The 26,500-nt window shown below is 46.0% G+C and overlaps 1 protein-coding gene across 1 annotated transcript in view; it reads left to right on the top strand.

Annotated features, from left to right (window-relative positions):
• The window catches only part of cttnbp2 (cortactin binding protein 2), a 64,821-nt gene that overhangs the window by 17,649 nt on the left and 20,672 nt on the right, over window positions 1–26,500 (top strand). The window contains 4 exon segments of the mRNA XM_056415657.1: window positions 15,858–16,082; window positions 23,201–24,530; window positions 26,112–26,143; window positions 26,145–26,403. Coding sequence (XP_056271632.1) covers window positions 15,858–16,082; window positions 23,201–24,530; window positions 26,112–26,143; window positions 26,145–26,403 — 1,846 coding nt within the window.

Genomic DNA, 26,500 nt, shown 5'->3' with positions numbered 1-26,500 from the left:
GTGTGTTCACTGTGTGTGTGTGTGTGTGTTCACTGTGTGTGTGTGTGTTCAGTGTGTGTGTGTGTGTGTTCACTGTGTGTGTGTGTGTGTGTTCACTGTGTGTGTGTGTGTGTGTTCACTGTGTGTGTGTGTGTGTGTGTGTTCACTGTGTGTGTGTGTGTGTTCACTGTGTGTGTGTGTGTGTTCACTGTGTGTGTGTGTGTGTGTTCACTGTGTGTGTGTGTGTGTGTTCACTGTGTGTGTGTGTGTGTGTGTGTTCACTGTGTGTGTGTGTGTGTTTACTGTGTTCGCAAAAAATCTTCCCTGTGAAACGGAGCTCCTGGGGAAGTGTTGAGGAAGTAGGTCAAAACAACCGTCTCTCTCTCTCTCTCTCTCCCTCTCCCTCTCTCTCCCTCTCCCTCTCCCTCTCCCTCTACCTCTCCCTCTCTCTCTCTCTCTCTCTCTCTCTCTCTCTCTCTCTCCCCCTCCCCCTCTTTATAGAGGCCTATATTTCTCTCCTCGTTCTTTCCTCATGTAACTCGTTGGGCGGAGGCTTTTATCTTAAGTGCTGCAGCCCCGACGGACACCCGACTTTATTCTTCAAAAATCTCAGTGTCATTGGACATTTTTTCTTCAGTCATCAACAACAAATTGAATAATTGATACGTCATCTCCTAACGATGTAACCAATTAATCAATCAATCAATCAATGCTGTTTGATGAACACACACACAGGCTATGAACACACACACACACAGTGAACACACACACAGTGAACACACACACACAGTGAACACACACACACAGTGAACACACACACACACACACAGTGAACACACACACAGTGAACACACACACACACACACACACAGTGAACACACACACAGTGAACACACACACACACACACACACACACACACACACAGTGAACACACACACACACACAGTGAACACACACACACACAGTGAACACACACACACACACACACACACAGTGAACACACACACACACACACACACAGTGAACACACACACAGTGAACACACACACACAGTGAACACACACACACAGTGAACACACACACACACACACACACAGTGAACACACACACACACAGTGAACACACACACACAGTGAACACACACAGTGAACACACACACTCACACTCACACACACACACACACACACACACACACAGTGAACACACACACACACACACACAGTGAACACACACACAGTGAACACACACACACACACAGTGAACACACACACACAGTGAACACACACACACAGTGAACACACACACACACACACACACACACACACACACACAGTGAACACACACACACAGTGAACACACACACAGTGAACACACACACACACACACACACAGTGAACACACACACAGTGAACACACACACAGTGAACACACACACACACAGTGAACACACACACAGTGAACACACACACACACACACAGTGAACACACACACACACAGTGAACACACACACACACAGTGAACACACACACACACACACACACACACAGTGAACACACACACACACACACACACACACACACACACAGTGAACACACACACACACACAGTGAACACACACACAGTGAACACACACACACACACAGTGAACACACACACAGTGAACACACACACACAGTGAACACACACACACACAGTGAACACACACACACACAGTGAACACACACACAGTGAACACACACACACAGTGAACGCACACACACACAGTGAACACACACACACACACTTGCAGAGAGAATGCAGCTTTAACACATGAAGCAGAGACTTCTATACAACCAGAGGAGTCGCCCCCTGGTGGTCAGGAGAGAGAATGCAGCTCTTATCTCTAGTTGAGACTCCGCCCACTCCTCCTCTCTACCTCCACCTGATGGATGGTGGAGGTCTGGATGGTGGAATATGGCGACTACCAACTCTTCATCCACTCATCTTCATTGTGTTGTTCCTGTGTTTTAATGCGTGTGTAATGATTCCTTCTGGTCACATGACATCTATTGTCCTTCTGGTCACATGACATCTATGACACCTGTCCATCCTGGAGAGGGATCCTCCTCTGTTCTCTCCTCAAGGGTTCTGACCTTTTACCCTGACACACTGAGGTCACTATGTGAGGTCAAGTCACAGGATGTCTATATGTACAGATTGTAAAGCACTCTGAGACACATTTGTAATTTGTGAATTTGGGCTCGACAAATAAAGTGACATGAATTGAATCGCTCAATGCAGATGTCTTTTTGTTCAGCTGTTTGAGAAACACAACACACACACACACACACACAGTGAACACACACACACACACACAGTGAACACACACACACACACACACACAGTGAACACACACACACACACACAGTGAACACACACACACACACACAGTGAACACACACACACACACACAGTGAACACACACACACACACAGTGAACACACACACACACACACAGTGAACACACACACACACACACAGTGAACACACACACACACACAGTGAACACACACAGTGAACACACACACACACACAGTGAACACACACACACACACAGTGAACACACACACAGTGAACACACACACACACACACACACAGTGAACACACACACACACACAGTGAACACACACACACACACAGTGAACACACACACACACAGTGAACACACACACACACACACAGTGAACACACACACACATGCAGTGAACACACACACACAGTGAACACACACACACGCAGTGAACACACACACACACGCAGTGAACACACACACACACGCAGTGAACACACACACACACACACGCAGTGAACACACACACATGCAGTGAACACACACACACACACACGCAGTGAACACACACACACATGCAGTGAACACACACACACATGCAGTGAACACACATGCAGTGAACACACACACACACACACGCAGTGAACACACACACACACGCAGTGAACACACACACACATGCAGTGAACACACACACACACACACGCAGTGAACACACACACACACGCAGTGAACACACACACACATGCAGTGAACACACACGCAGTGAACACACACACAGTGAACACACACACACATGCAGTGAACACACACACACACACACAGTGAACACACACACACACAGTGAACACACACACACGCAGTGAACACACACACACACAGTGAACACACACACAGTGAACACACACACACATGCAGTGAACACACACACACACGCAGTGAACACACACACATGCAGTGAACACACACGCAGTGAACACACACACACACACACACAGTGAACACACACACACACGCAGTGAACACACACACACGCAGTGAACACACACACACACACGCAGTGAACACACACGCAGTGAACACACACACACGCAGTGAACACACACACGCAGTGAACACACACACAGTGAACACACACACACACGCAGTGAACACACACACACACGCAGTGAACACACACACACATGCAGTGAACACACACACACACGCAGTGAACACACACACACACACACGCAGTGAACACACACACACGCAGTGAACACACACACACATGCAGTGAACACACATGCAGTGAACACACACACAGTGAACACACACACACACGCAGTGAACACACACACATGCAGTGAACACACACACACACGCAGTGAACACACACACACACGCAGTGAACACACACACACGCAGTGAACACACACACACACGCAGTGAACACACACACACACGCAGTGAACACACACACACACACGCAGTGAACACACACACACACGCAGTGAACACACACACGCAGTGAACACACACACACGCAGTGAACACACACACACACGCAGTGAACACACACACAGTGAACACACACACGCGCAGTGAACACACACACAGTGAACACACACACACACGCAGTGAACACACACACAGTGAACACACACACACACACACACGCAGTGAACACACACACAGTGAACACACACACACACGCAGTGAACACACACGCAGTGAACACACATGCAGTGAACACACACACACACACACGCAGTGAACACACACACAGTGAACACACACACACACACATGCAGTGAACACACACACACACGCAGTGAACACACACACACACAGTGAACACACACACAGTGAACACACACACGCAGTGAACACACACACACAGTGAACACACACACACACACAGTGAACACACACACACACACAGTGAACACACACACACACAGTGAACACACACACAGTGAACACACACACGCAGTGAACACACACACAGTGAACACACACACACACACGCAGTGAACACACACACACACACGCAGTGAACACACACACACAGTGAACACACACACACACAGTGAACACACACGCAGTGAACACACACACACACGCAGTGAACACACACACACACACACGCAGTGAACACACACACACACACAGTGAACACACACACACATGCAGTGAACACACAAACACACGCAGTGAACACACACACACACACGCAGTGAACACACACACACACACAGTGAACACACACACACATGCAGTGAACACACAAACACACGCAGTGAACACACACACACACGCAGTGAACACACACACACGCAGTGAACACACATGCAGTGAACACACACACACACGCAGTGAACACACACGCAGTGAACACACACACACACACAGTTTAAATTATCTGCGTTACGATAACGCTGTGCGAATTAAAGCCCTCAATTTTAAAAAAAAATTTAAATACTGAATGTTTTTGACAATTTTCATTTTAATTTCTTTTTTAATTTCATTTCTTTTGGGTATTTTTACTGGTTTAGTGAAACATTTTTCTGAAGACATTTGGGCTCTTTGGGTTATTTTTAAAGGCCAATTCCTCACAATTGTAGTTTTTTGACGAGTATTTAAAATCCACGACAGGAGAGTCAACTGATGGGGAACTGAGCCGAGACACGTGGAGCAGGCAGAGTGAAACGTTGTGGAGGTTTTAGTCGAGTCAGCCCCCCCCCCCCCATCCATCGATCGCCCCCCCGACAGCTCGTCTCTCTGTCGGCTTCACAGGAATGCGTTGTGAGCAAAAGCAATTAAATGTACAAGCATTCAGCTTGTACAGCACTCCTCCTCCTCTTCTTCTTTTTTTTCTGCTCCCACATTCACTCGTTCTTCTCCGGTGGCGTCGTCAAGTTGGACGCTCTGCAGAAAGGTTTTGCATCGCGTGCAACACATAGAATCAGTTCATGAACACGTGATCAGGTCGAGTGACGATGGTTTTAGCTCAATTTAGGATACACTCGGCTTGGTGACCCCGACGTGAGGAGATGAAACCTCAGAGGAGGTCGCTGCGTCCGCTTCTCCTCCTTGAAAGCAACACAAGTCCACTTCCACTACCTGGAAACAAAAGAATAGACTCCTCTGGTTGTATAGAAGTCTATGCTTCATGTGTTAAAGCTGCATTCTCTCTCCTGACCACCAGGGGGGTGACTCCTCTGGTTGTATAGAAGTCTATGTTTCATGTGTTAAAGCTGCATTCTCTCTCCTGACCACCAGGGGGGCGAGTCCTCTGGTTGTATAGAAGTCTATGCTTTATGTGTTAAAGCTGCATTCTCTCTCCTGACCACCAGGGGGCGACTCCTCTGGTTGTATAGAAGTCTATGTTTCATGTGTTAAAGCTGCATTCTCTCTCCTGACCACCAGGGGGGCGAGTCCTCTGGTTGTATAGAAGTCTATGCTTTATGTGTTAAAGCTGCATTCTCTCTCCTGACCACCAGGGGGCGACTCCTCTGGTTGTATAGAAGTCTATGTTTCATGTGTTAAAGCTGCATTCTCTCTCCTGACCACCAGGGGGCGACTCCTCTTCCTGCTGGCGGGCCGAGCTCCTTCCTGCAGGAATGAGGATCGTTAACGCGCTCGTGGAAGAGATTGAAGCGACGTGTGCGTGTCCATGCTAGCAGGAGCCATTGTGTGTGTGTGTGTGTGTGTGTGTGTGTGTGTGTGTGTGTGTGTGTGTGTGTGTGTGCGTGTGCTTAGAATATAGAATATACACTTTTATTAATCCCCAAGGGGAAATTAGTTCTCTGCATTTAACCCATCCTTAGTTATTAAGGAGCAGTGGGCTGCGGTGAAGCGCCCGGGAAGCAACTGGGGGTTCAGTGCCTTGCTCAAGGACACTTCGACTCGCAACTAATGGGGAGAGCGGGGATCGAACCCACAACCCTGCGGTTGCAGGACGGCCCTCTTACCCCACTGAGCTAAAGCAGGGCTTTCTTCCAGCATGGGGTTAAATCAGTCGGATATAAAGTGCTGACACCATTTTATAATCAGAAAAATAGATATGCATTCACATGACTGCAGCACAGTCACACACACACACACACACACAGTCACACACACACAGTCTCACGCACACAGTCACACACACACAGTCACACACACACACACACACAGTCACACACACACAGTCACACACACACAGTCACACACACACAGTCTCACACACACAGTCACACACAGTCACACACACACACAGTCACACACACAGTCACACACACACACAGTCACACACACATACACGGTCTCACAAACAGTCACACACACACAGTCACACACACACACAGTCGCACACACACAGTCACACACACACACAGTCACACACACACACACACAGTCACACACACATTCACACACACACACAGTCTCACACACACACAGTCGCACACACACAGTCACACACACAGTCACAAACACACACACACACGTAGCTGCACTCAAATGTATGCTGTGAGGCAGCGGTCGCCAACCCGTCGATCGCGATCGACCGGTCGATCTCGGAGACGTTCCCTGTCGATCTCCAAAATAAAATGAAAATAAATTCAGAAACACATTGTTCCTCGTTTTCGAACATTTTCTGAAGTGTCTTCTGAAACGTTTTCTTCCTGACTGGAAGATCGACGTCAGAAAAGATCTCCGCCTGATTCATGAACGCCTGAAAACGGGTTCGCTTACACAGCCGTGTTGTCAGCTGTGCTCCCCGAGAGAGGGGAGCGTACCACTACAGGTGGGGCGCAGGGGGAAATTAAGAAAGACCTTTATTGATAACTTCACATATTACACAAGTTCAAAGTACAAGGACATACAACTATGTCATCAATAAATAAATGTTGTAATGCCTGTACCTTCGTGTACATATTTACGTTACGGCATTAACAGGTTACGCCTGCGCGTGCGCGACAGCCGAGATTCTTGGCGACTTGCCAGGTCTTACCTTCGTGAGTTGGGCTTTTCTGCTGTTGTCCTACAAAACAAAAGCTCAACATTGAGCTTTTTTTTTCTTGTCTGATAGAGCAATCTGGTTTACTTGAAAGTGATTGCAATTTTATTTATTCTATTATTTGAAAAGGGACAGATGCAGGAGTCACAAATGGTGATTCTCATATTTATTATTATAATAATTATTTAAATCTGAGGATGTCTGTAGAGCTGATGTGAACGTATTCACCAACCGGCTGACTTCAGAACCAGTCCCAGATGAGAAAACTTTCATCAATACCAAATTTGCCCCGAAAAACTCATCAGTGAAGTTGAGAAAATCACCAAATCAAAGACCAGGAGCTGGATTACTGACAGACGGCTGACAGACGGCCTCAGACTGGCTGTCTGCTTATGAACTAACTACAAGCTCACAGACAGAGTTCAGTCACAGCATAACACTGACTTGAGTCACATGACGTGATGGCATTGTGATGAGAGCTGAACTTACATGAGTTGCACTGACTGATCATGTTGTCAGTGTTGTGTTGTAATTGGATTGGATTCAATTTATTGTCATTGCTAGAGTACGGGTACAGAGGCAACGAAATGTAAATAAATACAACATTTATATTGGTAGTTCATCCAGCTGCTCATTGCGAATGTGTTTTTTCTTGTTCATATTGTGTGCGGTTAACAAATATCTTACTTGTTATATTACACTTAAATTCTGTGTTCCTGATCTCATCAATTTGAAAGCTGGACCAAAATGACAATTAGGCCAAATAAAAAGTTGTAAGTCCAGTCTGGACCGTCGTTTTCTCTCAAGGCCTCAATAGGTAGATCTTGCCGGTCATGAAGGCGGAGGTCAGGGATCTTGGGCTCAAAATGGTTGGTGACCACTGCTGTGAGGCGATTGCCTCAGTATGTTTTATTTAAGTTTTCATTCTTGCATTTTATTTTCTAGTCCACGGTGGACTGGTCTCTCTGGGTCTAGTCCACGGTGGACTGGTCTCTCTGGGTCTAGTCCACGGTGGACTGGTCTCTCTGGGTCTAGTCCACGGTGGACTGGTCTCTCAGGGTCTAGTCCACGGTGGATTGGTCTCTCTGGGTCTAGTCCACGGTGGACTGGTCTCTCTGGGTCTAGTCCACGGTGGACTGGTCTCTCTGGGTCTAGTCCACGGTGGACTGGTCTCTCTGGGTCTAGTCCACGGTGGACTGGTCTCTCTGGGTCTAGTCCACGGTGGACTGGTCTCTCTGGGTCTAGTCCACGGTGGACTGGTCTCTCTGGGTCTAGTCCACGGTGGACTGGTCTCTCTGGGTCTAGTCCACGGTGGACTGGTCTCTCTGGGTCTAGTCCGTCGGTAACTAAATGGATCCTTAACCCGTGTCGGGTTGCAGGAGCTGCTGTCGTGTGGTTGGTTATGTAAGAGCTCCTCTGGTTGCTCACTGATGTCTGAGTGGTGTCGGCTCTGTGCTGACAGCGTCGAGGCCTCGAGGGCAACACAACCCCCCCACCCACCAACACAACCCCCCCCCCTCAACCCCCCCACTCACCAACACCACCACCACCACCCCCCGACAGCCACAGAGATAAGTGAGTGATGCCGTTTGGAATCGCTGCAGAGACGCGACGCCACAAGAATCCACTTAGGGTTGAGTTCCTACAGTACTAATAATGTTTACAGGGAAATTATGTTTATATTTCGTCAGAATTTCTGTCCCGAACCAGTCTCTGTTTCGTCCTGATCCTCCTTTATAAGACCTCCGTCTTTAAACTAGACCACCAGAGAGAAGACGGTTCTGGTTCTATAGAGTGCTTCTTCTCCTCATCCACCGGGTCAGACTACACCAGAACATTCTTCAGCTCAGAGACCAGTGATTGGTGGGTTGGTTGGGTAAGTAGATGGTTGTGTACGTAGGTAGTTGGATGGGTGCGTAGGTGATTGAGTAAGTAGATGGTTGGTTGGGTAGGTTATTTGTTGCTTGGTTGGGTATGTAGGTGGTTAGGTACGTAGGTAGTGTATTGGGTAGGTAGATGGTTGGTTGGGTAGGTAGATGGTTGGTAGGGTAGGTAGATGGTTGGTTGGGTAGGTAGATGGTTGGTTGGGTAGGTAGATGGTTGGTAGGGTAGGAAGATGGTTGGTAGTGTAGGTAGATGGTTGGTAGGGTAGGTAGATGGTTGGTTGAGGAGGTAGATGGTTGGTAGGTAGATGGTTGGTAGGGTAGGTAGATGGTTGGTTGAGTAGGTAGATGGTTGGTAGGGTAGGTAGATGGTTGTTATGGTAGGTAGATGGTTGGTTGAGTAGGTAGATGGTTGGTAGGGTAGGTAGATGGTTGGTAGATAGATGGTTGGTAGGGTAGGTAGATGGTTGGTTGAGTAGGTAGATGGTTGGTAGGGTAGGTATATGGTTGGTAGGGTAGGTAGATGGTTGATAGGGTAGGTAGATGGTTGGTTGGGTAGGTAGATGGTTGGTTGGCTTGGAAGATGATTGGTTGGTTGGGTACGTAGATGATTGGTTAGTTGGGTACGTAGATGATTGGTTAGTTGGGTAGGTAGATGGTTGGTAGGGTAGGTAGATGGTTGGTTGGCTTGGAAGATGATTGGTTGGTTGGGTACGTAGATGATTGGTTGGTTGGGTACGTAGATGGTTGGTTAGTTGGGTACGTAGATGGTTGGTTAGTTGGGTACGTAGATGGTTGGTTGGCTTGGAAGATGATTGGTTGGTTGGGTACGTAGATGATTGGTTAGTTGGGTACGTAAATGATTGGTTGGTTGGGTACGTAGATGGTTGGTTAGTTGGGTACGTAGATGGTTGGTTGGCTTGGAAGATGATTGGTTGGTTGGGTACGTAGATGATTGGTTAGTTGGGTACGTAGATGGTTGGTTAGTTGGGTACGTAGATGATTATGATGTTGGATAGGAAGGTGATTGGTGGTGTTCTCTATGATTTAATAAATTCATCAGATAAAAAAACAACTGACACATGAAACTGAGCCGATCTCCAGACGTGAATTTCCTACTCGCGCTCCGGCTCCGTCAACGCGTTGCGTAACCAGAGGAGGAACTACTTTCAACCTCTTTCTGTTCCCCTTTAATCTCCGCCTAATTCCTTCTGCATCTCCTCCTCGTGCTGGAGCTCAGCTTCTCTTTGTCAAATCAAATCTTTTTCGCTCATTGATCCTCCAGCCAAGTGAAATCCCACGTGACTGCAGGTCATCGGGTGTAAGATGCTCTCTCCCTCTCTCTCTCTCTCTCTCTCTCTCTCTCCCTCTCTCTGTCTCTCCCTCTCTCTCTCTCCCTCTCTCTGTCTCTCTCTCTCCCTCTCTCTGTCTCTCCCTCTCTCTCTCTCTCTCTCTCCCTCTCTCTGTCTCTCCCTCTCTCTCTCTCTGTCTCTCTCTCTGGGGTGGATATGTGATTCAGTGTTACTGTAGCCACCAGACAGCATCACTCTGCATACTGATTTAGATTCTTGCTGTGCATGTTTCTTTATGTATCTTTTAGGATCCTCCATTTCAAAGTGCTTACTGTACGTATTATTCTGATGATCTTCAACCAAATGGCAAGTTATTATAATTTTATCATGTACATTTCATGATGACACCAAAAGCATCTGTCCTAATGGCTGGTTAGGGTTCAGGTGCTTTTGTTGGCCGTCTTTTATGTGATGGGGATGCTCCAGTTGGTGAACTTTGGCATTCCCTCTTCTTGGTCGCACTGGTTTTAGGCTTGGACGAATAGACAGTGTAGTTAATTAGATAGGCAGGGAGGTAGGAGGTTTGTTTGTTTGTTTGTTGGGTACCTAGATGGTTGGTTAGGTAGGTGGTTGATTGGTTGGGTACGTAGAGGAATAGGTACGTAAATGGTTGGTTGGGTACGTAGATGGTTGGGTAGGTAGATGATTGGGTACATAGATGGTTGGGTAGGTGGTTGGTTGATTATGTAGGTAGGTAGAATGTTGCTACGTAGATACTTGGGTAGGTAGGTGTTTGATTGGGTAGGTAGATGGTTGAGTAGGTATGTGGTTGGTTAGGTAGGTTGGTAGATGGTTGGGTAGTTGCTTGAGTGCGTAGATGGTTAGGGACGTAGGTGGTTGGTTGGGTAGGAAGGTGGTGTGTTGGTTGGGTAGGTGATTGGTTGGTTGGCTAGTTAGTTGGTTGGGGACATAGATGGTTGGTTGGGTAGGTACTGTAGGTGGTTGGTTGGGTAGGTAGGTGGTTGGTTAGATCTCCAGATCTGGTTAGGTAGGTTGGTAGGTGGTTGGTTGGTTGGTTGGCTGGGTAGTTGGTTGAGTGCGTAGATGGTTGGTTGGGTAGGAAGGTGATTGGTGGGCTTGTTGGTTGGTGGGTGGGTAAGTAGGCAGTCAGAGGAGTCAACTATCTACCTATCTAGTCAATGTCTGGCTGAGGTTCAGTTCATGTTCCATGTTTTAAGGGGTTTGAATGTCGTATCGCGCCTCATTGGCTGATACTTTGGGCCTACTTGGTGCGAGTACATGCGTGTGAATGACAGATGGGCCTCGGGATCGTCACCATCACCCCCCCACGGGGGTCGGGACATCTCGAGGGACCGCCCACCCCATGCCGACACACACACACACACACTCTCTCTCACACACTCACACACTCTCACTCACACACACACACACACACAGCTTGAGAGAGGAGGCAGCTCAGGAGCAAAACATTAATCAGGTCGGTTGTCATGCAGAGAAACGCGCAGGAGGGAGAAATATCTGTTTTGCATTTTGAAAGAAGGTTGGAGGCAGAAGAGGAAGTCTGTGACACAACAAATATAAAGTACGCTGAATTTAACGGTATATCATGAAGCCTCCAAACCCTGTAAATAACTTCTGGAACAGAGGACGGGGACGTAGACCCGGATTCAAAGACCGTTTTATCGTATTATTAATCGTCTTCGCTGGTTGAATTCTAATACGAGACATTTCCAGTAAAATCCGACAAACGTTCTCTCAAGCAAATGGTTATGAGAATGCTGCGTTGGGGGAACACTTGTTTATTTGGCTTTTAGTAGATGTGATTGTGCCCTTTGTTTGTTATTGTACATAGGTGCTTGGTTGGGTACGTAGTTGATTGGGTTCATAGGTGGTTGGGGAGGTAGGTAGGTGGGTAGCGATCCATCTCTGACCCCCCTCACACACACACACACACACACACACACACACACACACACACACACACACACACACACACACACACACACACACACACAGAGTGCATGCCTGTAAAGGTTGAGGCTAATAATACTGAGGTCTCACTCCACCACTGCTGCACTAGTGAATACTATAGTATTACTTTTATAAATATATACTGTGAATACAATATCCCAACTCCTGCTCAATTTGTTTTATTTTTTCCAAAGTTGTCTCTTTGCTGGAGAATCTTCATAAAAATCTGGCAATTGGATCTTGAGTTTAGTTTTGACTTTGTCACAAAAGATCAACTAGTCAATAAAGTTTTTCTAAATCATCTCACCAGGAAAATGAAGGTATAAAGACCCTGAATGTACACACTGTGTAGTGTTGTGTGCTCCCCTGATGGCCGCCAGTGGATCTGAGGCTTCAGCGTTTCCACAGCTGACGACATCTCACAGGAGTTAGCTGCGACCCGGACTCAGTAATAGTGACCTTTGACCCTGAGCCCCGCCACCGGCAAATATCCAGCAACCAGGAAGTGAAACACGGCGAGGTTTTCACGTGTGCGTACGTCAGAACGCTAAATTTAAATATAACAATATCACATTTACACAATTAGTAAATGAGCCATTTAGAACGCTCTTATTTTGAAATATAAACAAGTGAAGGCACTGAGGATGCAATGCTCAGTACTCTTCAGAAACTTTTTTTTTTCAGATGGGGAAGTTTTTAATGGTGATATCTTGAAGTACATGTTCACCCTATTCATCTGTAGTCTCTCTCTCTCTCTCTCCTCAGTAATGTGTTTGCATTGAGTTGCTTCACTCTCCTCAGGACTCACCATCAATCTTCACACTGTGTGTGTCTCTCTCTCTCTCTCTGAACTCCATCTCCTTCTTTGGCCTCCTTCATCCTGTGTCTTCGTCCCTCTTTGTCTCCGTTTTCTCTTCCTCGTTTTACACGTGAAGCTCCTCCCACACGGTTTATTAAATATTCCTCCCTCGCGACCGTCTGATGAATCATCGAAACTTGTTTAAAATAGACGATGTTCTGCTGCCTTTCATTCTCACTATATTAGCGATCTTATATTATCTCCATCTGAATGTGTGTGACAGTTTATCTGCTGTAGATTCTGCATCTCTGGTGGTGTGTGTGTGTGTGTGTGTGTGTGTCCGTTATTCTCCCCTCGCCTCCTCTTATGGTCATGGGGGCTTCGGTCTCCGTGAAGCTGCTGCCAGGATCATGACTTGTACTGTATCACAGACAGTTATGGTACTTTTTTTTAATATCCTTTTACGAGCAGAAAAAAATCTCTTTCTTTGAGTTAAAAAAAATCTATATTTTCTTAAAATCTATATTTTTATTATATATATATATACAGGACTGTCTCAGAAAATTAGAATATTGTGATAAAGTTCTTTATTTTCTGTAATGCAATTAAAAAAAACAAAAATGTCATGCATTCTGGATTCATTACAAATCAACTGAAATATTGCAAGCCTTTGATTCTTTTAATATTGCTGATTATGGCTTACAGCTTAAGAAAACTCTAAAATCCTATCTCATAAAATTTTAATATTTCCTCAGACCAAGTAAAAAAAAAGATTTATAACAGCTGAGTGTTTGTCAAGGCTCAGGAAACCCTTGCAGGTGTTTCGAGTTCATTAGACAATTCAAGTGATTTGTTTAATACCCTACTAGTATACTTTTTCATGATATTCTAATATTTAGAGATAGGATATTTGAGTTTTCTTAAACTGTAAGCCATAATCAGCAATATTAAAAGAATAAAAGGCTTGCAATATTTCAGTTGATTTGTAATGAATCCAGAATGCATGACATTTTTGTTTTTTGAATTGCAATACAGAAAATAAAGAACTTCATCACAATATTCTAATTTTCTGAGACAGTCCTGTATACAGGACTGTCTCAGAAAATTAGAATATTGTGATGAAGTTCTTTATTTTCTGTAATGCAATTAAAAAAATGTCATGCATTCTGGATTCATTACAAATCAACTGAAATATTGCAAGCCTTTTATTCTGATTTATTGCCGATTATGGCTTACAGCTTAAGAAAACTCAAATATCCTATCTCTAAATATTAGAATATCATGAAAAAGTATACTAGTAGGGTATTAAACAAATCACTTGAATTGTCTAATTAACTCGAAACACCTGCAAGGGTTTCCTGAGCCTTGACAAACACTCAGCTGTTATAAATCTTTTTTTTTTACTTGGTCTGAGGAAATATTAAAATTTTATGAGATAGGATTTTAGAGTTTTCTTAAGCTGTAAGCCATAATCAGCAATATTAAAAGAATAAAAGGCTTGCAATATTTCAGTTGATTTGTAATGAATCCAGAATGCATGACATTTTTGTTTTTTTAATTGCATTACAGAAAATAAAGAACTTTATCACAATATTCTAATTTTCTGAGACAGTCCTGTATATATATATTTTCTCTCTTTTTTCAAATATGATTATTTAATATTTATTTCTTTGTAAATAGTTCAATGATTTCATTTATTTATTTTTGGCTTTACCGTTTATACTTTATACTATATATTTATTATTCTATATATATTTTTTAAATAATTTTTTAATGAATATTATTATTTTATATTTTCTTTGCCAATAGTTACAAGATGTCTTTTGATTTTTTTCTTTACTATTTAAAAAAAAAAAGGAAAATATGTTATACTATATATTTTATTACTTATATATATCATTTTAAAAAAATATTATTTTATATTTTATTTGTCAATTGATGTTTTTTATTCATGTTTTGACTTTACTGTTTAAAATAATAAATAAATAAATAAAAAACTAAGTAAATCAAGCTGTAAACAATAGATGTAAACATCGTGAATAAATCAACAAAGTAAATATTGAACAAAACAAGAGTTTTTGTTGTTGTCATCCGATCCGGATTTTGTCGTGCTTTTATTTTGGCGGGGTCCCACCTGCTGTCTGTCGCCACATGGGAATGATGTCAGCTTTCACCCACATCAGCCAATCAGCCGGATCATCGGCGTGACGATACGAGTACGAGCTTCCCCCCTAGTGGCGTGTTGTTGGACTTCAGAGGACGAAACGTGTACTTGTACACACATTTGTGTGTACTTGTACACCGCGGCTGTAGTTCTGGGGGTTCTCAGCATAAAGTGGCGATCTTTAATAATCCAGTGCTGGTTGATTTAGTATTTTCTGCAGCTGTAATACTAATAATTTGATAAAATGGACTTAAATGTGACTTTAGAGATATTTAATTCCACTGTAAAGGTTTAAAGAAACGACCAGAGAGCAGAAAACTGAGTTTCAAGAGGATTAAATACCAATGAAAACACAGTTGGTGAATATTTAATCGTATTTCTAACCCGTGTATGAAGTGTTCTCCTCCTCCTCCTCCTCCTCCTCCTGTGCAGGCGCAGAGGAAGGAGGTGTTCCTCCAGGAGCGCTACGGCCACTACAGCCTCACCGACCCCTTCCTGGCCCTGCAGAGGGACTTCGAGTGCGGGGGAGGGGACAAGGAGCGCCGGCCCCTGGGCTCAAGCCCCGCCTCCGTCCTGGAGGCCGTCATGGGGCACTGCAGGAAGATGCAGGAGCGCATGGCGGCGCAGCTGGCCGCCGCCGAGGGCCGGCAGAAGAGGGTAAGAGGAGGAGGAGGGTGTGGGGGGGTTAATTGATAAATCAATTAGTTTTCCATAATTAAATTAATTGCGATTTTTTTTCTTCTTCTCCTTTTTGTTAAAAATATATATTTTTAGAGTGTGTGTGTGTCTCATTAGCTCATTAGCTCATTTTCATATTCCTCCATCGTGTAAGAAAGCTTCATTTTCTTCTTCCCGAACTCCAACATGATCTTTAGTTCTCATACCTGAGCTGCTAGACCTGAGGTACGACTCTTCATCAATACTCTGATCGGGCTCTTCATCAATACTCTCATTGGGCTCCTCATCAATACTCTGATCGGGCACTTCATCAATACTCTGATCGGACTCTTCATCAATACTCTGATCGGGCTCTTCATCAATACTCTCATTGGGCTCTTCATCAATACTCTGATCGGGCTCTTCATCAATACTCTGATCGGGCTCCTCATCAATACTCTGATCGGGCTCCTCATCAATACTCTGATCGGGTAACTCTTTATTTTGTGGTCGGAGCCTAAATAAAATAACATGTTCTTCATGTTATTGAAGTTTTTCCACACATTTGTAAAACTCTTTCTGAATGTAGTTCTCTCCGTAACAATGGGTATTGTCTCGCGGTCCCTTTGTGTTTTCTCCATAACAATGGGTATTGTCTCGCGGTCCCTTTGTGTTTTCTCCGTAACAATGGGTATTGTCTCGCGGTCCCTTTGTGTTTTCTCCGTAACAATGGGTATTGTCTCGCGGTCCCTTTGTGTTTTCTCCGTAACAATAGGTATTGTCTCGCGGTCCCTTTGTGTTTTCTCCGTAACAATGGGTATTGTCTCGCGGTCCCTTTGTGTTTTCTCCGTAACAATAGGTATTGTCTCGCGGTCCCTTTGTGTTTTCTCCCTAACAATGGGTATTGTCACGCGGTGCCTTTGTGTTTTCTCCGTAACAATGGGTATTGTCTCGCGGTCCCTTTGTGTTTTCTCCGTAACAATAGGTATTGTCTCGCGGTCCCTTTGTGTTTTCTCCGTAACAATGGGTATTGTCTCGCGGTCCCTTTGTGTTTTCTCCGTAACAATGGGTATTGTCTCGCGGTCCTTTGTGTTTTCTCCGTAACAATAGGTATTGTCTCGCGGTCCTTTGTGTTTTCTCCGTAACAATAGGTATTGTCTCGGTCCCTTTGTGTTTTCTCCGTAACAATGGGTATTGTCTCGCGGTCCCTTTGTGTTTTCTCCGTAACAATGGGTATTGTCTCGCGGTCCCTTTGTGTTTTCTCCGTAACAATGGGTATTGTCTCGCGGTCCCTTTGTGTTTTCTCCGTAACAATAGGTATTGTCTCACGGTCCCTTTGTGTTTTCTCCGTAACAATAGGTATTGTCTCGCGGTCCTGTTGTGTTTCCTACGTAGCAATGAGTATTGTCTCGGTCCCTTTGTGTTTTCTCCGTAACAATGGTATTGTCTCGCGGTCCCTTTGTGTTTTCTCCGTAACAATGGGTATTGTCTCGCGGTCCCTTTGTGTTTTCTCCGTAACAATAGGTATTGTCTCGCGGTCCCTTTGTGTTTTCTCCGTAACAATGGGTATTGTCTCATGGTCCCTTTGTGTTTTCTCCGTAACAATAGGTATTGTCTCGCGGTCCCTTTGTGTTTTCTCCGTAACAATGGGTATTGTCTCGCGGTCCCTTTGTGTTTTCTCCGTAACAATAGGTATTGTCACGCGGTCCCTTTGTGTTTTCTCCGTAATAATGGGTATTGTCTCGCGGTCCCTTTGTGTTTTCTCCGTAACAATGGGTATTGTCTCGCGGTCCCTTTGTGTTTTCTCCGTAATAATGGGTATTGTCTCGCGGTCCCTTTGTGTTTTCTCCGTAACAATGGGTATTGTCTCGCGGTCCCTTTGTGTTTTCTCCGTAACAATGGGTATTGTCACGGTCCTTTGTGTTTTCTCCGTAACAATGGGTATTGTCTCGCGGTCCCTTTGTGTTTTCTCCGTAACAATGGGTATTGTCTCGCGGTCCCTTTGTGTTTTCTCCGTAACAATGGGTATTGTCTCATGGTCCCTTTGTGTTTTCTCCGTAACAATAGGTATTGTCTCGCGGTCCCTTTGTGTTTTCTCCGTAACAATGGGTATTGTCTCGGTCCCTTTGTGTTTTCTCCGTAACAATAGGTATTGTCTCGCGGTCCCTTTGTGTTTTCTCCGTAACAATGGTATTGTCTCATGGTCCCTTTGTGTTTACTCCGTAACAATGGGTATTGTCTCGTGGTCCCTTTGTGTTTTCTCCGTAACAATGGGTATTGTCTCGCGGTCCCTTTGTGTTTTCTCCGTAACAATGGGTATTGTCTCGCGGTCCCTTTGTGTTTTCTCCGTAACAATGGGTATTGTCTCGCGGTCCCTTTGTGTTTTCTCCGTAACAATGGGTATTGTCTCGCGGTCCCTTTGTGTTTTCTCCGTAACAATGGGTATTGTCTCGCGGTCCCTTTGTGTTTTCTCCGTAACAATGGGTATTGTCTCGCGGTCCCTTTGTGTTTTCTCCGTAACAATGGGTATTGTCTCGCGGTCCCTTTGTGTTTTCTCCGTAACAATGGGTATTGTCTCGTGGTCCCTTTGTGTTTTCTCCGTAACAATGGGTATTGTCTCGCGGTCCCTTTGTGTTTTCTCCGTAACAATGGGTATTGTCTCGCGGTCCCTTTGTGTTTTCTCCGTAACAATGGGTATTGTCTTGCGGTCCCTTTGTGTTTTCTCCGTAACAATGGGTATTGTCTCGCGGTCCCTTTGTGTTTTCTCCGTAACAATGGGTATTGTCTCGCGGTCCCTTTGTGTTTTCTCCGTAACAATAGGTATTGTCTCGCGGTCCCTTTGTGTTTTCTCCGTAACAATGGGTATTGTCTCGCGGTCCCTTTGTGTTTTCTCCGTAACAATGGGTATTGTCTCGCGGTCCCTTTGTGTTTTCTCCGTAACAATGGGTATTGTCTCGCGGTCCCTTTGTGTTTTCTCCGTAACAATAGGTATTGTCTCGGTCCCTTTGTGTTTTCTCCGTAACAATAGGTATTGTCTCGCGGTCCCTTTGTGTTTTCTCCGTAACAATAGGTATTGTCTCGCGGTCCCTTTGTGTTTTCTCCGTAACAATAGGTATTGTCTCACGGTCCCTTTGTGTTTTCTCCGTAACAATGGGTATTGTCTCGCGGTCCCTTTGTGTTTTCTCGGTAACAATGGGTATTGTCTCGGTCCCTTTGTGTTTTCTCCGTAACAATGGGTATTGTCTCGCGGTCCCTTTGTGTTTTCTCCGTAACAATAGGTATTGTCTCGCGGTCCCTTTGTGTTTTCTCCGTAACAATAGGTATTGTCTCGCGGTCCCTTTGTGTTTTCTCCGTAACAATGGGTATTGTCTCGCGGTCCCTTTGTGTTTTCTCCGTAACAATGGGTATTGTCTCATGGTCCCTTTGTGTTTTCTCCGTAACAATGGGTATTGTCTCGCGGTCCCTTTGTGTTTTCTCCGTAACAATGGGTATTGTCTCGCGGTCCCTTTGTGTTTTCTCCGTAACAATGGGTATTGTCTCGTGGTCCCTTTGTGTTTTCTCCGTAACAATGGGTATTGTCTCGCGGTCCCTTTGTGTTTTCTCCGTAACAATGGGTATTGTCTCGCGGTCCCTTTGTGTTTTCTCCGTAACAATGGGTATTGTCTCGCGGTCCCTTTGTGTTTTCTCCGTAACAATGGGTATTGTCTGCGGTCCCTTTGTGTTTTCTCCGTAACAATAGGTATTGTCTCGGTCCCTTTGTGTTTTCTCCGTAACAATGGGTATTGTCTGCATGGTCCCTTTGTGTTTTCTCCGTAACAATGGGTATTGTCTCGCGGTCCTTTGTGTTTTCTCCGTAACAATGGGTATTGTCTCGCGGTCCCTTTGTGTTTTCTCCGTAACAATGGGTATTGTCTCGCGGTCCCTTTGTGTTTTCTCCGTAACAATAGGTATTGTCTCGCGGTCCCTTTGTGTTTTCTCCGTAACAATGGGTATTGTCTCGTGGTCCCTTTGTGTTTTCTCCGTAACAATGGGTATTGTCTCGCGGTCCCTTTGTGTTTTCTCCGTAACAATGGGTATTGTCTCGTGGTCCCTTTGTGTTTTCTCCGTAACAATGGGTATTGTCTCGCGGTCCCTTTGTGTTTTCTCCGTAACAATAGGTATTGTCTCGCGGTCCCTTTGTGTTTTCTCCGTAACAATGGGTATTGTCTCGCGGTCCCTTTGTGTTTTCTCCGTAACAATGGGTATTGTCTCGCGGTCCCTTTGTGTTTTCTCCGTAACAATGGGTATTGTCTCGCGGTCCCTTTGTGTTTTCTCCGTAACAATGGGTATTGTCTCGCGGTCCCTTTGTGTTTTCTCCGTAACAATGGGTATTGTCTCGTGGTCCCTTTGTGTTTTCTCCGTAACAATGGGTATTGTCTCGTGGTCCCTTTGTGTTTTCTCCGTAACAATGGGTATTGTCACGCGGTCCCTTTGTGTTTTCTCCGTAACAATGGGTATTGTCACGCGGTCCCTTTGTGTTTTCTCCGTAACAATAGGTATTGTCTCGCGGTCCCTTTGTGTTTTCTCCGTAACAATGGGTATTGTCTCGCGGTCCCTTTGTGTTTTCTCCGTAACAATGGGTATTGTCTCGCGGTCCCTTTGTGTTTTCTCCGTAACAATGGGTATTGTCTCGCGGTCCCTTTGTGTTTTCTCCGTAACAATAGGTATTGTCTCGCGGTCCCTTTGTGTTTTCTCTGTAACAATAGGTATTGTCTCGCGGTCCCTTTGTGTTTTCTCCGTAACAATGGGTATTGTCACGCGGTCCCTTTGTGTTTTCTCCGTAACAATAGGTATTGTCTCGCGGTCCCTTTGTGTTTTCTCCGTAACAATAGGTATTGTCACGCGGTCCCTTTGTGTTTTCTCCGTAACAATGGGTATTGTCTCGCGGTCCCTTTGTGTTTTCTCCGTAACAATGGGTATTGTCTCGCGGTCCCTTTGTGTTTTCTCCGTAACAATGGGTATTGTCTCCCGGTCCCTTTGTGTTTTCTCCGTAACAATGGGTATTGTCTTGCGGTCCCTTTGTGTTTTCTCCGTAACAATGGGTATTGTCTCATGTCCCTTTGTGTTTTCTCCGTAACAATAGGTATTGTCTCGCGGTCCCTTTGTGTTTTCTCCGTAACAATGGGTATTGTCTCATGGTCCCTTTGTGTTTTCTCCGTAACAATGGGTATTGTCTCGCGGTCCCTTTGTGTTTTCTCCGTAACAATAGGTATTGTCTCGGTCCCTTTGTGTTTTCTCAGTAACAATGGGTATTGTCTCGGTCCCTTTGTGTTTTCTCCGTAACAATAGGTATTGTCTCGCGGTCCCTTTGTGTTTTCTCCGTAACAATGGGTATTGTCTCGGGTCCCTTTGTGTTTTCTCCGTAACAATGGGTATTGTCTCGCGGTCCCTTTGTGTTTTCTCCGTAACAATGGGTATTGTCTCGCGGTCCCTTTGTGTTTTCTCCGTAACAATGGGTATTGTCTCGCGGTCCCTTTGTGTTTTCTCCGTAACAATAGGTATTGTCTCGCGGTCCTTTGTGTTTTCTCCGTAACAATGGGTATTGTCTCGCGGTCCCTTTGTGTTTTCTCCGTAACAATAGGTATTGTCTCGCGGTCCCTTTGTGTTTTCTCCGTAACAATGGGTATTGTCACGCGGTCCCTTTGTGTTTTCTCCGTAACAATGGGTATTGTCTCATGGTCCCTTTGTGTTTTCTCCGTAACAATGGGTATTGTCTCGGTCCCTTTGTGTTTTCTCCGTAACAATGGGTATTGTCTCGCGGTCCCTTTGTGTTTTCTCCGTAACAATAGGTATTGTCTCGCGGTCCCTTTGTGTTTTCTCCGTAACAATGGGTATTGTCTCGCGGTCCCTTTGTGTTTTCTCCGTAACAATAGGTATTGTCTCGCGGTCCCTTTGTGTTTTCTCCGTAACAATGGGTATTGTCACGCGGTCCCTTTGTGTTTTCTCCGTAACAATGGGTATTGTCTCGCGGTCCCTTTGTGTTTTCTCCGTAACAATGGGTATTGTCTCATGGTCCCTTTGTGTTTTCTCCGTAACAATGGGTATTGTCTCGCGGTCCCTTTGTGTTTTCTCCGTAACAATAGGTATTGTCTCGCGGTCCCTTTGTGTTTTCTCCGTAACAATGGGTATTGTCTCGCGGTCCCTTTGTGGAGCTCCAGCTGCTTGTTGGTACACAAAGAACTATACACGTCTGATGGAGCGCATGAATTGATTGCATTAAAAATAATAATAAATAATCAATACAAATCAACACGAATGAATCAAATCATTGTTCTGCTGCCTCCCGTTGGATCTGGGCTTAACTTTTGCTCTTCAGAGTAAAGCGCCGGGATAAACGGCTTTGTGGCAGCACCATGAGATGAACCAATCAACAGCCGGCGTGGAAATGTACCTGTGTGTCTGTGTGTGTCTGTGTGTGTGTCTGTGTCTGTGTGTGTGTCTGTGTGTGTCTGTGTGTGTGTTTCTTTAAAGAATTCCTTCCTCCTCCTCTCAGACCTGGTTCTCCTCCGTGTTGAGCGGTTTCATGAAGTGACGATGGAGCTCAGAAAATTTAGCAAACGGGCACAAAAAAAAGCTTTTATTTTGAAGGGCTGCCCTTCCTCTTGCCTCGGCTTTTTCTTTTTATAAATTAATTTCTATGAATTATTTAGCACATTTTGACCTCCAGTAAAACGCTTTATAAATGATAACATCTTTATTTATTTTGTATTTAATTAAATCAGTAGACAATGTATTTAAAAAAATAAATATTATGTACATTTTTAAATTGTAATTATTATTTAATTTAATTCAATGTATTAATTTTATTTCTTTTATTTCTTTTATTTATGTTTTTTTATTTTATTTATTTTATTTATTTTATTTATTTTATTTATTTTATTTATTTTATTTATTTTATTTATTTTATTTTATTTATTTTATTTATGTTTTTGTTTATCTGTTTACATTCCTCCACTCCAGGAATGTTTGTTTTTCTTATTGTTGGTGCTACAAACTGATGATGATGATGTTGACCTTCATGTGTCTCACTGGTCACCTGACGTGTGGCTCCTCCCCCCTCCTCCCCCCCCCCCCTGCAGCTGGAGATGGAGAAGCTGCAGCTGCAGAGTCTGGAGCAGGACCACCGCGCGCTGACGGCGCAGCTGAAGGACGAGCGCGAAAAGAACAAGCACATCGTGGTGATGCTGGTGCGCGAGTGCAAGCAGCTCGCCGTGCGCGCGGCGGAGGAGTCGGGGCGCCACGACGAGCTGCGGGCGCGTCTGGACGAGGACGGCCGCGCCGCCGCCAGCCGCCTGCGCGACGAGCTGGGCGGCGAGCGGCGGCGCGGCCAGCAGATGGAGGCCAAGATGGAGAAGCAGCTGTCGGAGTTCGACACGGAGCGCGAGCAGCTGCGCGCCCGGCTGGGCCGCGAGGAGGCCGAGGGCCACGGGCTGCGGCGGCAGCTGGAGCGGCTGCGGACCGAGCGGGAGGACTGCGCCCGGCCCGCCGCGGAGCAGGCCGCCGCGTCTGTGTCCGTCGCCACGGAGCCCGTGAGCTCTCGAACGGCGTCCTGCCAAACGGACCCGCCCCCCCCCGCCGAGGCCGAGGCTCCCCCCAAGAAGAACCCGCTCGGCGTCTCCGTCAAACCGGCGCCCGCCAACTACGCGGTCCTGAGTCTGCCGAAGAGCGGCGGCGGCCGGGGGGTCTCGGGGTCGCCGGCGCAGACGGAGAACGGCTCGGAGGGCGGGGCGCCGCCGCCGCACGGCGTCAGCCCCCGCGTCCAGGCGGCCCGCTACAAGTTCCAGGAGCAGGACCAGAACGGCACGGCGTGCCAGAGCCCCCCGGCCCGCGACCCCTCCCCCACGCCCGCCACCCGGGACAACTACGCCGCCAAGCAGCAGGCGCGCCACACCGTCACGCAGGTCCTCTCGCGCTTCACCAGCCCGGCGGCGGGCGGCAGCGGCGGCTCGCTGCGCCCCGGCCTGCCCCACTCCGCCTCCGAGGGGGGCGGCGCCCCTTTCTCCGGCCGCCTGAGTCACCCCATCGGCATCAAGTCGCCCACGGTGGCCAGGATCGACCGCGGGGCCCCGCCCCCCATCCCGCCCAAGAAGCCGGGGCTCTCCCAGACCCCCTCTCCTCCTCATCCGCCCGTCAAGGGGCCGGGGGGCGAGGGCGGCGGCGGCCGCTCCCCCGGCGCCGCGCTCAAACCGGCCACGCCCCAGCTTCCCCCCAAACCCGCCCTGGACCTGGTCCCGGCCCCGACGGCCTCTCAGGTGGGTGCCTGCCCCCGGCGGCAGCAGCCGGCGGCAGCATGCGCAGAGTGCCCCCCCGTCATCGCCACTGTCAGTAGCCCCTCCTCCATAAACCCCCCCCCCTCCTCCACCTCCATTAGCGCTCCATCCTCCCGTAGCGCCCTGGCAGCAGCAGCAGGTAAAGAGGCTCCTCCTCTGGCTCCGTCGCCCCGCTGCCTCTTTTCTTCCCCTGTCTTTCCACGGCGCTGGCATAGCTTAGCATAGCTTAGCATAGCGTAGCTTAGCATAAGATGTGACAGGAAAAGATACGAGGCAGAATAGCACAGGGGGGTCAGTTCAGTTTAATGTCACTGACTGCAGTCTCTTTTTACTCACCCTTCCTCCTCCTCCTCCTTTTAGTCTCCCGTGGTGGCGCTAACATGGCGCCCAGAGGTTAGCACGAAGCAGACATTCAATGGCTCCTCCAGTAGTCTGACAGTGACCCCCCTATCCGCTCTGAAGCTGGTGCCAGAGGCTGCTCCCTCCTCCTCCTCCTCCTCCATCCTCCCTCCATCTGCATGCCCATCACCACCTCCTGCACTTCCTCTAGCTTCCATTGACTCCTCCCTTGTCCTCACCTCCTGTGTAAATGTTGTGTGTTGCCGTAGTTTGTCCAGAATCATTCTGATTGGTCCAGACCAGGAATGTGGCGCTGCAGTGTCATCATGTTTTATTTTATTATTTTTATGATTACGGCTCATCTGGAAAAGAGAAGTCAGCGACCGGATGTGTGTTTTATTTTGTAGCATTGGCCGTTTTACAGGAAGTGAACCGTACCGGACGCCATTTTAACGTCCTTGAGAATCAACATTTCATTATGACGAGTTGTTTTTCCCTTTTTTAAGGGTTTCATTTCCAGATTTAGTTGGACGTCCACTCGGATTTTGATGGCAAATGTCGTAGATTGAAGCAATAAGTCTGTGTGAGCCGTGCCTACATGTCCCAGGATGCATTGCACAGGACTTCGGCTTTTTAAAATGTTTTTATGAATTTATGTGAATTATTGAACATATTTTGACTTACAGTCACACGCTTTATAAATGATGAAATCTTTATTTTTTATGTATTTAATTAAACCAGTTAACAATATATATATTTTTTGTTTGTGTGTATTTTATATTTTATTTTCTTTATTTTCTTTATATTTGTTATCTTGTTATTTTTTTTCATATTTTTTATTTTATTTTTGTAATTATTGTTATTACATTTTATTTTTACATTTAAATTATTATTATTTTTTAAATTTATTTGATTTATTTATTTAAATTATTATAATTATATTTTACATTTATTTTATTTATACATTTTCAATAAACGACATTTAACTTCTTTAATCTTTGTAATCACCACTATGAGATATATATATATAATATATATATTTTTTGTATATTAAAAAATATATATATCATTTATATATTTTATATTTATTTATATATTTTGTATATATACATATAATTTATATATACTATATATATATATAGTATATATATATATATAGTATATATAAACATATCATGTATGTATTTTTGTATATCATTGTATTATTTTACCCCCCGACAGACAGAACTACTGTGTGTGTGGACTGACGTTTTCTCTCCTTCCCTTCTGACCCATCCACCTTCTCACGCCCTGGCTCTCCCATGCTCAGCACTTCTAGAACCTTCCTGCTCCTCCTCCTGCTCCTCGTCTAACCTGCTCCTGCTCCTCCTCCCCCTTGCAGGCTGGTGTCCCTCCGTAGCCCCCCCCCCCCGGCGGCGGAGGGCCTGCTGCCCTGGACGGCGGGCGCTCCCTGCTCCCCCAAGCTGCTTCCCAGGGAAATGTCACTTTATTGTCAATGCTGCTTAACCAACCAGACCCGACCACCTCCAGCTCCACCTCCAGCTCCACCTCCAGCTCCACCTCCAGCTCCACCTCCACCGACTCCACGGAGAACAAGCCCAATCTACTCGACCACGACCTCTACCACGACCACGTCTCCGCCTTGTTTGCTGCTGCTCAGAATGGACACGCAGGTAACGGCCGTCTCATTACACCACGCTGGTTTCCACCAGGGGGCGACTCCTCTGGTTGTATAGAAGTCTATGCTTCATGTGTTAAAGCTGCATTCTC

Source organism: Pseudoliparis swirei, chromosome 6, assembly GCF_029220125.1.
Source record: "Pseudoliparis swirei isolate HS2019 ecotype Mariana Trench chromosome 6, NWPU_hadal_v1, whole genome shotgun sequence".
NCBI lineage: Eukaryota > Metazoa > Chordata > Actinopteri > Perciformes > Liparidae > Pseudoliparis > Pseudoliparis swirei.
The sequence above is the reverse complement of the archived record's forward strand: the minus strand, read 5'-3'. Positions and strand labels throughout refer to the sequence as shown.